This window comes from Motacilla alba, chromosome 2 (genome assembly GCF_015832195.1).
Source record: "Motacilla alba alba isolate MOTALB_02 chromosome 2, Motacilla_alba_V1.0_pri, whole genome shotgun sequence".
In the NCBI taxonomy this organism is placed as follows: domain Eukaryota; kingdom Metazoa; phylum Chordata; class Aves; order Passeriformes; family Motacillidae; genus Motacilla; species Motacilla alba.
In genome coordinates, this window is record NC_052017.1 from 129,689,662 (window position 1) to 129,702,757 (window position 13,096).

Sequence of the window (13,096 nt, forward strand, 5' to 3'; positions counted from 1 at the left end):
AAACATTCCTAGATGAAGTTTTGCAAGGGGAAGGGGTAATCTGAGCTGAGATGAAAGCTATGGAGGCAGAGAGAGGACAGCATGTCTCTCCCACTCACACATTCCCAAGAGTCAGTATTTTTTGTACATTCAAACTGGTACCTGAAGCAAAATTCAGAAACAACAGATAGAATGATGTTAGTCATAAGACTAGAATTGTGTAAGATTATTTCATTTTCACTAGATTTTATCTGGTTGTTTTCTTGGAATTAAATGCAAACAGATTTTGCCCTTTTTTTCTTTCACATTATTGTATAAAATTATGTGCAGGACATTTCTATATACAGCTCTCAGGAAAGAATCTGTAAAAAAGACTTGGGGGATATTTCTTAGCTTGCATACTCTTTGTCCTTTAGTCCTAAGAAGCCCTAGTTTCATCTTTTTGAAATACTAAATACTATGATAATATAAAACCTAGTCAGTTCAATTAACCTTATTAGGCAGATAATCTTCCAGTGACAGCATGTCATCTTAAAAGCTTTTGGAGAAGCCAAACCCAAAACTATCTGGCAGCCACAACAATAATTTTCACTCATTAGCAAACCCCAGTATAATAACCCTCACTGACCAGCAAACCCCAGAGCTCAGTGATGGACAGGCATCCTTCAGGTACCCACAACAGTGGTTAGCAACCACAATGTTTTTTCCTTTTAACTACATTATTTACAATATGAAAAAATAAGCAAATCCTGCCCCTTTGTGGCAGTTTCTTGTCTACACCTCCAGTAACTGGGCAGCACTGGTGCTTCAGCTTCTGTCCTCAACCTCTCTCAACAACAGACAATGAATGCCTCACACTTGTGAACTGAGGACTGACCCAGCCTTGTTCTTCTGGACACTCCAGAACCACCCACTCCAGAACCACTCATCAACCCACTCCACCAGAAATTCTGCCTCCAAACCTGTTACACAATCTAAAAGTTCTTTTTAAAATTCCTTCTGTTGTACACGGCACAATTTTTCTCCTCCTTTGCAATAGCAATGACTTTTGTCTTTACTCCAGCTTTGGTCCTTAGCTGAGGTCTTCTGAGACTCCACCTTGTTAGGACAGTAGGAGACCCTGTCCTCATGGACTCCACTGACAGAGCCTCTCATCCCTAGTCCCAGCTGTGGATGCTCTGCATGTTTCCAACTAAAGTAGAAGTCATCCAGATTTTTTTTTGGGGGGGGTTAGGCTTTTTTCTTTTATTCTGCAAGAAAGCATCTGCCTTGTAAAATAGCTGCTGATTACTATTAATTATTCTTGATGACAAGTAGTAAAGGCAAAAAAAGGAGGCTTTTTTTCCCTCTTGCCTCTTATTAAAAGGAATTCAGTCGGAAGCTTCCCATTCACTGCCTTGGTTGATGTTAATTTCTCATCTGACTGGAAGCACTAACGAGGCTCCAGCAATGTCATACGTAATACACACTCAATATGATTGCAGCTTCAGCCTGGGCATGTGCATTGTGGGAGCTTTGAACTACATGGTCATATCCTATTTTTGTCACAAGACCCCAGCCCTGATGAGATGACAGTACTCAGCAGCCAGTTGGTTAGCATTCTGTTCTCCTTCCAAACTGTGGATAGTTATCAGTTCAGGAAATATTCAGACACTGCTTTTGATGACACTCTCACAGGCTCCTCCTAACAAATTACTTGTGTTTTGTTAAAAAATGGAACACTAAAAACCAACATCCAACTTCAGCATTGTTCCCCAACAAATTTATTCATTGCACTGACTTCACCAAGGGATTCAGGGTGATCAGCCTCTGTCACTACTTGTGTTTATCCAGCATCACAGAAGCAATGAGATCAGAAATCTTAGAGCCCCAACTAGTTTCTGAAGCCTGAAGAGGAGTTTCTTAAATGCCCAATACCTATTCCAAACTGGAGACCTCCAGCCACACCTCTCCAAGTGCATCTGTAATTTTTCTAATTACATGTTCATACCAGTCCAGTGTCCAAAGCTCAGACATTTCAGGTCAGTTCCTCTGCCCTTCCTAAACAACCCCCTCATTAGCTTGCAGCTCCTGAACAACTTCTAGAGCAAGTCATTACCCAGGATCAAACACTCAAAATTCATCTTACCGGCTCCATTTCTCCTACAACAGAAATCTTCACCATCCTTGTTCCCACTTGATCATTCTTCACCTAGACTCTGCTTCTTGTTCATTTCATTCCCTTGTGATCTCATCCCACACCTCTCTGCCCTGAACTCTTCTCCAAAATCTGAGTTCCTTCCAGCAGCTGGTTCCCATGCAGACTGAAATATCTGTATCTCTCTATATAAATATTGTAGTTCTGCTGCCTGATCTCTGGACTCCTTATTCAACCACTCATCTGTTCTTCCCTGATATTCACGCTCAGTAATTCCAACCTCTACTCAAAAGGGCCTCAGCTCCTCCCAGTACAACTTAGCACAGCTGTGTATTATTATGCATCTGTCAAAACTGACTAAATCAGCAGGGACCCCAGTAGTTATAGCAAACCTGGATGTCACAGAAGCATCTTCCACCTCCCTACTACATCTTCATTGCATATCAGTCGCCTTCATTTGCACAGTCACCTTTTACCCCCATGCATTCACTTTTAGGGAAGGAGCTCTGGGTTCCAAAGGAGGGGATGTGTCCCAGATGCTCCATCACCCTGGCATCACCGGTCACGTCGTGCAGTTGTTAAATACGTGCTCTTCAGCTCGTCTGGGGCATGGAGGGCTCCGGAGCCAGTCGAAAGTGAAGTGTTCATTTCCTAGGGAAGGGAAGGACCCATTCCTAAGGAACCGCAGCCGCCTCCACACTGCGCTCTGGCGGCAAGAAAGGGGCAGGGCACACAATGGCTGCGGTTCTACCTCCGCGCAGGTTTCTGTTTCCTCTCAATCTCTTGACTAAAAAGATGGGGCTGTGGACTCTGAAGTAAATCCTTACATTTTGAAGGCTATGCTTCATGAACTAAAAACGTGCATTTTTTTTGCCTATAACTATAGTGAATCAAATAGACTCTGCTGCACCCTTCTCACCTAAAAACTCCCAACTCCCTGATCAATGTTTCCCATGATAAAGAAGAAAGAAAAAGTTTCTTCCTGTCCTTCAGTTTTCTCCAAGCAATGTTCTTATTCAGTTCACCCCAAAGGATGATGGATAATGAAACATGAAAGAATTTTCACTGTAGGACACAAAGTAGATTGCTGCCATTTCAGATTGCTTCACTATTATTAAATAACCACTTCTGGTTTTGGAGGAGTTCTTCTGGTAGTCTGAGCTGAAGGGCAAGTTCTGGAGTTTCCACCAACACTGGACCTCTTCTAAATTGCACAGGTATGAGGCATTCTCCATGTGTTATGAGAGACAAACATCAAGCTACTGTCAAGAAACATCTACAATTCTAGGGAATGTGAACATTTTTATTGCTGCTTTTGTGATCTCATTTCCTTTGGAAATTTCTATCTACCAGCCTTGAAAGAGTCACCTCACCAGCAGGATGCATCATCTGGGAGGCTTCCTAAGACTGGTCCACAGCCTTCAGGTTGGCTGTTTTAACTCGAATGTCCTTTCCTGCTGCCTTTTCATGCTGCCTTCTGTAGAGAATTCTCACAATTCAGCTAAAATGGTTTATCCCACGTCCCTTGCCCCTCCAAGTCACCCTGCAATGTGAAAAATGGAGATTCACTGTAACAAAAGCATGGCTGCATGCTTCTTACATCATCTGAATGAAATACTTCACGGGGAAGCTTGTATTTCAACACTGGGCTTCACACTTTAAGCATGTTCAGCTTTCAATCACTTCTGTTTTTCACAGGAACCTTCACAATTCCTTTCCAGTTCTGCAACCCACAACTTATATAATGTATACAGTAAATACAGCCTAACAGCCTGGTTCCCTCATATCTTTGTATCCCTAATCCTTTCCTTGAATGATCCTCACTGCAATTAGTGAGATTACTTACTAATTAAGGAGAACTCGGTGCATGCGAGTAGAAAAAAAATTTATAATTTAGTGGGTCTGATTTTTAGAGTTTTGGGGGATTTCCTGCAGGACCTGAATCAACCACAATAGCCATCACAGATGTCATTCACTGTCCACATCTTGCAGTACACCACAAGTATCTTTTTGAAGACAGTCCCATCCACTCAACAACAGGTAATTGGGTTCCCTTTGTTTAAAACAGCCCAGACTGTTCTTTGAACATGAAGGACTACACATTGTGTACTGTTTTCCAGTACTGACAGAATCTGCCTCAGGGCATTCTTTGGGATGTTGACCTGCTTTGAGAACAGGAAGCTTTATTAAACCTGCTCTGCATTTATAATGCTTTTTCATTTCCTCCCCAACCTATTCAATTTATTCAGCATTTAACCTATACTTAAGTGTTTCTGTTTTTCAGCAAAAGCCTCAAAAGATAACGACCAGTGCAAATGTGAAAACCTTGTGACATTCCAGAACTATGCCACCAGTGAAGTAAGAAAACTCACCCAGCGATATATCCTTTCTGAGGAACTGTTTCTTACAGGAAAGATAAGAAAGGCAGGTTAAAACAAACTACATGTTTCTGCATCGGGTCTAAACTACTTCCATAGCTAAAATCAGTTTATTGTAATGAAAATCTAAACTACATAATAGTTGCCAAGAAGCAAGGCCTTTAACTTTTAATCTGCATCTCCTTCATAGAGGGAACCAAAATATTAACAAGGATCTTGAATTTTAATAACCCCTTACACTAAGCACCTTCAGGAACAGCAAAGAAACAACTGGTCAAATTCAAGACTAACATGCTTTGCTTTGGGTTACTTCTTCAGATGCTACTGAAATAGCACTTACTGGCTACAGGTGTACAGGAGATGTTTCCCTGCTGAACTCCTTGGTGAGGCACCATATGCAGTGAGTCATTTAAAACCATACTCTAGATGAAGAGGAAATCAGAGGACTCAGGTTTGGTTAATCTTGCATTAAAAGAAATTCAGATAAAAGTTAGCAAAGTGTAGATCACTAGCTTCTGCCGCCCAGTTAGTCTATTTCAAGGGAGCTGCTAGTGCAGCAGCCTTTACCCTGCCTGCAATGTCCACATCTCAGGAAACAGCAGCAAACTGGCAATACAACTCATCAACTATTTATGCAGCAAATTCCTGTTTCTTCATGAAAGCTGCTTCTAATCAAATAAATGCTAACAAGACATCACATCTTCTACTTGAGATGTGTAACTGTGTGCAAGAGCAGTAAGCACTTATTCTCTGCACAGAAGAGTGCAGGGATACCAACAGCTCATCACTCTGTGCTTCCTAGACAGCAACAGCTTCAGGCTGTGAACAGTCAGTCCAGAGGGAGGCAAGCAGAGCCCTCCGTGGCTGGTAACCTGATGCAGAACATTGCCTACCAGTTCAGACCTTCCCTGCAGCAGCCAGCCTATCTCTCGCCTTCTCAGGTGAATCCTTTGGCAGACACTTTAAGGAATTATGTTCTAATCACTTGATTAAATTACTCCATGCAAAGCACATTTCATAAACGAGGTGAAAGCCATTGTGCAAGGTTATTGCTAGGTGCTTTGAATGCTCATCAACATACATACTCCTCTGACGGGACTTCTTCCAACAACTTTGGAGAAAAATTTCTAGGTAATTTCCCACATCCTTAAGTGTTATATGACATGCAGCATTCCATCCTGCATGCTGACAAGAAAGGAGACTAATTCTTGCCCCTTCAGAAGCTCTTCACTGCCATCTCCTGCAGCAGGGCTGTGAGGAACCCTGAGCTTACTCAAAGAGCTTAGTTACTAAGCTTAGCAGCATGTGCTTTTTTGCTTTACCATGTGAGCAGGCAACCTAGTGATTTTTACTCCAACGGCTCAAAGTGATGGAAAACCTGTCAACACCGAACCAGAGACTAGGAATTTTGATAGGAACAGTGCTAAGCACTTCCTCAGAGCGGAGTATGAACCATCCAGTTTCCTCTGTATTACAAACTTCGTTTCTCTGCCTTATCTCAAGAGCAGCTCAGATATGAGGTGCTACACTAGTCCTTGGTAACTCAGACTGCTGGCTCGTTGTCATCCAGAGATCTGGGGAGTGGGGGAGGGAGAACTGGCTACAAAAGTAGCTCCAGTTACACAATACAAATTTAGAGGGACCAGTCCAAACTGGTTTTTATCCAGCCACATTAACTTCTATCAGTAAGTTGAGTGCAGTTTCACTGTTTCAACTTTGCCTCTGTAAACACTTGAGAAATACGGCTGTTGAAGGAAATGCAGTTCACATGGTGCTCCTGTGCAGAGTAACCTTGCCGCAGCAGACAGATGAGAAACTACCAAGCCCAATGTCCAGGCAGACTGGACACCCACAGAAGCAGGATACCCACCCTTGCTCCTTACTAGCAAGAGATTTCCTGCTGACAATGGAGGGGGGACTAGTACACGTGGCTGTTCCGGCCAAACTCAAGAGGCCAAATTCTATTCGTTTGTCTGCCCTAAAAAATTCCTAACAGCAATGTGTCAAAGATCCCAATTTATTCCCCCAGTTCTCCATCTTCCCTTGTGCAAGACCTTAAAATGTTGAAATCAAGACTCTAGTCAATCAAGCAAGGAGTGGGGTGCAACAAAATCATCCTTCTGAGGTACATCTCAGTGCCTTCAGATCTCACTTGATGCTAGGCCTCCTCTTCCTCCCAGCTACCCCTGGCTGCAGCCTTTCCTGGTCCAACATCTTCCTGCAGGAGACAGCATTCCTGCCAACTGGAAGTGCTCATCAGGAAAGGGATGCTGTACACTATTTTGCATTGCTACAGCTTCTTACTGTAACTGGAACCAGCCCTAGATCCCATGGAGTTTGTTGTGCTCTATTCCACATTTGTCTGGAAACCACTGTCACAACTGTGGACAGGAACAGATCATGAGGAGCAGACATTCTTACTGGGGTCTCAGAGCCCCAGAGTTCTATAATTATGTGGAGTTTTCCACGTGATTAAGTGAAACATTTTTAAACAGCATTAACTAGATAAATATTTACCCTCACTTTAAAATAGAGAAAAGCAATCAATCTGTAGAACCAGCCTTTTTAATAAGCTGCAGTCTGAACGCCATGTCAAGGTATGCCTGTTAAGGAATGGGGCTTCACACAGCTTTCTCAACTCAGCTGATCAAATCAGAACAAGAAAATAAAGGGGAATATTGTATGAGAATCTCCTGGGAGTCCAAGAGGAGAAACAAGAGAATGTTTATGGACCATAGCAATCAGGTAGCTGACTTTTTCTATTAATGCATCCTATCAGTAGCTCTCTTTCCTTAACTTTTATCTACTGGAAGAAATGACAAAGAGAATGGAAGACTTGGAAAACAGACTAAAATACTGATCAGAATTTTAAGTGTACGCTACACTGTATATTTATACATACAAAGTTGTCAGAGCTATTTTCTTAAACTGGTTCAAAGTAAAATAACATCTTTGTGTCTGAAGTTGAAAAGAATATTCTGGATCCTTGCATTTATATGTCATGTGTTGTCTTGCATTGATTGCAGATAAGAAATGTTGATAATTTTATATAAACAATTTAGTAACTAGCAGAAGTTCTAATTAAGCAGAACAACTGAAATAAGCTATGCAAAATAATAAAATGCTGTTATTTTTTGAAATGAAACCTCCATGTTTTGAAGTATTTTTAGGGAATGAATTTGACTTGCTTGTCTATTTTTCCCTCCTCCACTCCTAGTATTTTAAGCACACAGTTTGAGTATATATATATATATAGTTCTATGTATAGACATACATAGAACAAGTGAGGCAGCATTCACAGCCATAAGGCTTGACTTGGATTCTACAAGAGTTACTTGGATTAACAACAGTTACTACTGGAATCAGGAGGAAGTAAAAATAGGGTTACACATTTGTGTTTAAACTGTGATGGAATTAAATCATCGAAGTGGGAAGTCTGCTGGATTATCAGGGCATTACAACTTAAAGTTTCAAAAACTTTTCCTCATGTCCAGACTACCCAACTTCTCCCTGCTATCCTTTGGTCAGTAATCACTGATTCTTTAACTTTCCTGATTGCAAGTAGTATAATAATTCTGAAAATATTACTTGGTCAATTCAGCTAGCTGCACACCTGTTAAACACTACAACACAAACAAAACCAGCAAACTGCTTCTGTTCTGGCGACCTGCAATGTTTTCAAGTCTCACTCCCTTCCCTTGACTGCAACTCATCCAGATCTGTGGTTTATACACCAGCACTTCCTCCTTTGCTCTGACACACCTCAGAGTTTGCCTCTTGACTATCTCCAAATGCAAACACCAAACTTCATTCACTTTATTAACAGAAGTAGTTGCAGCAAAACTTAAATGATCTCAGACAAGTTGGTGAGTGTGGTGGTGAGTGTATATATATGGACATATAACAGCAAGCTCTGAAAGACACCTTCTGCTTTGGCATACTTTCGAATTCTGCAAGGTTACAGGTACATTCTGATTTTCATTAGGTGCTTGCTTTTACCTTGTCAGAAAATCACTGGCACCTCAATTAACAATCCCTAGTAATAAGGAATATCCTGCAGTCATGGTCTCAAACAAAACAGGCACAAATCTCTACGATAATGACATTCTCAGCAATTGTGACTTGAGAACACCAGCTCATCTGTCTCCAATATCTTCATAAAACTAAAAAAAAGGCTACCGATTTAAAAACAGCTTTGTGAAGTTAACTGGTATCTTACTGAAAGCGTATGTTACACATCTAGAAGCTATATCTTGTTTGTCCTTTTACAGATATGCACTCTTGGAAGGAAAAAACAAAGGGGCTAATGCACATTAGTACTTGATTCACTTGGTAAAAACAGTGTGAAATATTTAACATAAGTGAACCTTTAGGGTTACCCACCAACATCCCAAATTTGCTACTGTCCCTTATGTTATGCCTTGTGTTTGCATTAGCACTCCAAAAGCAAACACTAAGGGAGCCCCAGCCCGTTGGGATTTGGCACCATGCTTGCCATGATCAAGCCTTCCTTCACTTACCTCTTAAGATCCACAGTGCCTACAGAAAGAAAGGCAAATGTTGCCCATGTGAAGGTTATTTCTAACAGAACAAGAAGCACAGCAGTGGTAATGAATCTTCATTTATATAGTTTGTTCCCTAAAACCAACAAAAGTATAATACAAATTTTTCTTTAAAAGAGATCTGTAACCAGTTTTATTGTAGAAATAACACCTTTACAGCATTTACTTCTCACTGGTTTGTTCTGGCATGCTTCTAATGATGTCAGAGTCACCTGTAAAACAAAAATGTATTGTTACAAGAGGACCCATGGGAAGATGATTTTAGGAATAAAATTAAGAAAAAAACCCTCCTACTTATAAAATCACCACAGTGATTCTAGAAAAAGAAAACCTAAAAGAATAGATAGGTCTGCTTAGGAAAAAAACAAATAATTTTGATAAAATTTATTATAAGAATACTTGTAACTGCGTTTTTCTAATCCAAGTACAGTATTTTCCAATAATTACACACCTGTAACCAGCATTTACAAAGCCAGGACTAAAACAACAATCTAGTCCTGGAGGACACAATGCATAGTTTTACTATAGCGAATGTCTAGCCTCCCCTGATCACAGAAATATCAGGACAGCGAGAATATTCGCATTGACAGCTACAGAGCATTAGGACTGACATGCAGCTCCCCTCCCACCCAAAACCAAACCTGAAAGTGACATTTTGAAAATCAAGTTTACAGCTACTATTTGAATACAAGCAAGCTAAGTAAAGTTTCCTGAAGCAGTAGGAAATTCAAATCATTGTGACTTGGGGAATAGCTGGTTAAAGTATTAAATCATTAAATCTATGAGTATGCATTCTGGTCAACAAACGGAACAAGGGATTGATTCTTCTCTTAAAACATTCTGGAAAGAGGATGGGAAGTCACCTACTTAGCATTCTATTTCCAAACCATAGTAATTACATACAAACATACAGTTTTAAAATGAAGCGGTTAACATAATTTCCATTCCCTTGATGAATATCCACCTGCCTATTGGTTATTTTTCTATATACTATTCTGGGAAGCAGGACAAGTCACAACCCTTTGTCTCAGATTAACAGTCAAACAGGGCTGTTGTAAACAGTATATTGTGCAAGCTCATGTCCTAGCTGATGGGTTCAGAAACAGATGGGTCCCATACAGTTGCTTCCCAGACACTGAAACCTCCCTACAGACTGACCAGCAGACAGAATGCTCACAGGGCTCAGCAGTAGAAGAGCTATGTGCACGAGAAGAAGCAGTCCTTCCAGGTTCTGAGAACCTCGGACTCACAAAAGAAGAACAGGAACTTGGTCAGAGAAAATTTTAAATGTTAAACCTCATGGAAAAATGTAGTGAAGTGTGTCATCACTTCTGCTCATTCCTTGCTCACTGCTGCTACTCAGAGGAGAAGGGAGGATCCACAGACACCTCCTCATTTGGCCCCTACACTGCAGGAGGGAATTACCTGGGTCAATGATGGCCAGTGTGCACACTCTGTAGTATTTTCCACATGCTGTGCCCAACTCAATGTTGTTCCCACTATAATGATGGACACCAGTCTTGGCAAGCATAGCGTAGTACTCAATCTCTGATTTTCTGAAATCCAAAAACTGGGTGTTAACAGGACCACAAACAATTGTGACCAACTGCAATACAGAGAGAGCAGCTTTAACTCCTACCATACTTAACCCTCAAGACCCTTAACTGTTCCTTCCGACCCAGAGAAACACAGCTGTTTCTTGTGAGGCAGCATCACTCCACGCTTGTGGCTCGGGAACCTCTACTGAGATGTCTGCTGAAGGTTTGTAACAACAAACCCTTCAGGCTGCTCCTACTCAGACTAATTTCTACCTGGTAGGATTCAGCACTTGCAGACCTCTGAAAGGCTTTTCTTTATGTGCCAACGTGCATGAACTAAGAGAGTTAATGTTGATGGCCAGTGGTGACCAGATGCTGAACGGAGAGACACAGTTGTTGCAAAAAGTCCATCTATGCTGCCCTCTCTTCTGACTTCCACAGTCTAGCAGTCAGTACTGTTTCCCAAGCATTTTCATATCCCCACTAATATTGGGGATTGCTGCCCACTGCAACAGTCCTGCTGTTTCTCAAGTATCAAATTTCTGGGTTTTGCATTGACATTGTCTTGAGCCTGTCAATATCCCTCAACAACAAAAAGGGCCCAAGTATTCAAAGAGGAAAACATCATTATATTAGTACAAATTACATTCTCAAAAAAGCAGTTTCACTGGCCAGGACCCCAAATTTATAACAACTTTGACAAAGAGCTTCAAATATTTTAAATCTGTTATCAGTTTTTCTAACTATAAAATTATTTTCCAATACACTACTTTGGAAAAACATACGAATTCAGCCCCATTTCACTCTTAGGGAGTGCTATCAAGTGTGAAAATCTTCCAGTACTTTCTCTAGTGCAAACTCCTTGAATTGGAAAGCCAGAAAAACACCAGGAAGCTTTTCAACATTTCTAGACTTGAAATCATTACACAGCAAACTATCAAACAAATTTCAGAGCACTCTTGAACATGCCAGCAAAGCCCTCTGTATTAAGTCTCTGGAGCAATTAGCATGAAGCACACACTGCACTTGTACAAAGAACCCATCTCAGAATTGTTTTCTCCCACATCTGCTTACCTCAAAGCAGGACAGTTGTTGGCGAGGATGACCAACTTGGCTTTGCCCTGACGAATCATTTTCAGGGTTTGTTTGTACCCAAGCACATACTTGCCACTTTTCATAACCAGCTGAAGCCTGGAGTTGATGGACTCCAGGGACTTTTTCTGAAAAAGATGTAGAAAAGTGTTGTTGTGTTACTTCACACTTTTCAAAACAATTCAGAACACAACAGAGAAATTTCAAATATATGCATTTTTCATACTCTCCCTATAATCTGAAACATGGAATAAGAAAGGCCACTCAGTTACCAGAGTATAAGAAAGCTTATGGACAGGGGCATTGCTGATACTGTGTTTTCACAAGTTTAGAAAATTCTTTCTTATCCCCATATCTCTCAATAGGAAAATACATCTCAAAGCACTGTTGCTGCAATCTACATAAATCAGTGACGTCTGCATGTATCTCACAAGCTCTTGTCAAGCTCAGCTAGTCACGGCCTTGCAAAGCTAAGCCAGGTTTAGAGCCTCTCCCCCCAGGGCACACTGACAACATTACACAGAGCAGCAGAAAGAAGTATTTCTGTGCGATATCAAGCTGATGTTACAACAGGGGAGCGTGACGCTCATGACAACAGGTAAGGCGCATCTGACGGACGAAATCATCACCTCTGACCAAGAAACCCAGACCTGTCAGAGCCACTGTAAGAGAAAGGCCAGAACACGGCAGGAAAGGCAAAACCTGAACTCCACCCGCACTAGGACCTCGGTACCAGCTCTCCCTTCCTGCAGCCATCTCAGGAGCTCTGCCAGCCCCCGGGACATCGCACGGGAGGGACCCGAGCACACCGAGCGCAGCGGGAAGCCGCCCAGGGGCGCGGCCACTGTCAGGAAGGCACGGTCCGAGCTCTGTCGGCCGCGAGGGGCCGTGCCCAGGGGCCCCCCAGTACCCCCGGCCCCCAGCCCAGGCCATGCCGGGGTCCCCCGGCCGCACCACGGCGCTGCCCGGACGCTCCCCCACCACGTGCGCCCGGCGCGGCCCCGCTCTCACTCACCGTCTTCTTCGCGGCCACCATGTTGCTGCCTCGCGCGGGCTCGGGCGGTACCTGGAACACAGGGGGATGGAGGGGAGCGGTCAGAACCCGGCAGCAGCGCCCGCAGCGGCCCCCGCGCCCCCGGCCCGGCCCCGCTCACCGCAGACGCGCCGCCAAGATGGCCGGGCCGCAGGAAAGGGGCGAGCGCCCAGCAGGCACCGCGCGAAGCCCGCGGCAGCTCTCGCGAGAGCCGCGCACACCCCGCCCCACCCCGCGGCTGCCGACGCGCCCGAACCACGGCGGCGGCGCCGGGCGGGGCGGGGCCTTGACTGGCGGGGGCGGGGACAAACCGAGTGGGGCGGGTCATGAGTTAATGTAGGCGGGGCCTGGCTGACCGGGGGACTGCGCTCGGCGGT

The 13,096-nt window shown here is 43.1% G+C and overlaps 2 protein-coding genes and 1 non-coding gene across 6 annotated transcripts in view; 1 reads left to right on the forward strand and 2 right to left on the reverse strand.

Moving 5' to 3' along the window:
- The window catches only part of MATN2 (matrilin 2), a 71,723-nt gene extending 62,771 nt beyond the window's left edge, over window positions 1-8,952 (forward strand). For 2 of the 4 annotated variants that reach the window (XM_038128690.1, XM_038128693.1), the window contains 4 exons: window positions 3,470-3,541; window positions 4,052-4,156; window positions 4,401-4,496; window positions 7,302-8,952. In XM_038128690.1, coding sequence (XP_037984618.1) covers window positions 3,470-3,541; window positions 4,052-4,156; window positions 4,401-4,496; window positions 7,302-7,354 — 326 coding nt within the window. In that variant the 3' untranslated portion in view covers window positions 7,355-8,952. The remainder of the gene's footprint in view (window positions 1-3,469; window positions 3,542-4,051; window positions 4,157-4,400; window positions 4,497-7,301) is intronic. The other 2 variants (XM_038128691.1, XM_038128694.1) reach the window with 2 other exon arrangements.
- Window positions 8,953-9,101: 149 nt separating this feature from the next.
- Window positions 9,102-12,968, reverse strand: RPL30 (ribosomal protein L30). The gene is made up of 5 exons (XM_038128695.1): window positions 12,841-12,968; window positions 12,702-12,752; window positions 11,669-11,814; window positions 10,482-10,612; window positions 9,102-9,268 (listed from the first exon to the last, which is right to left on the reverse strand). The coding sequence occupies exons 2-5, from the start codon at window positions 12,720-12,722 to the stop codon at window positions 9,219-9,221; spliced, it is 348 nt and encodes a 115-aa protein (XP_037984623.1). The 5' UTR covers window positions 12,723-12,752; window positions 12,841-12,968; the 3' UTR covers window positions 9,102-9,218.
- LOC119698390 lies at window positions 9,506-9,640 on the reverse strand. Its single transcript, XR_005256149.1, has one exon. It is a non-coding gene; the product is annotated as a small nucleolar RNA SNORA72 (small nucleolar RNA).
- Window positions 12,969-13,096: the final 128 nt, after the last annotated feature.

Bases quoted from the DNA above. Each gene is read 5' to 3' on its own strand.
- RPL30 (XM_038128695.1), bottom strand. From the start codon at position 12,722: ATGGTGGCCGCGAAGAAGACG. The intron at 11,815-12,701 runs GTGAGTGAGAGC...CATCTTTTTCAG, and splicing joins TGGTGGCCGCGAAGAAGACG to AAAAAGTCCCTGGAGTCCAT. The intron at 10,613-11,668 runs GTAAGCAGATGT...TTTGGATTTCAG, and splicing joins AACAACTGTCCTGCTTTGAG to AAAATCAGAGATTGAGTACT.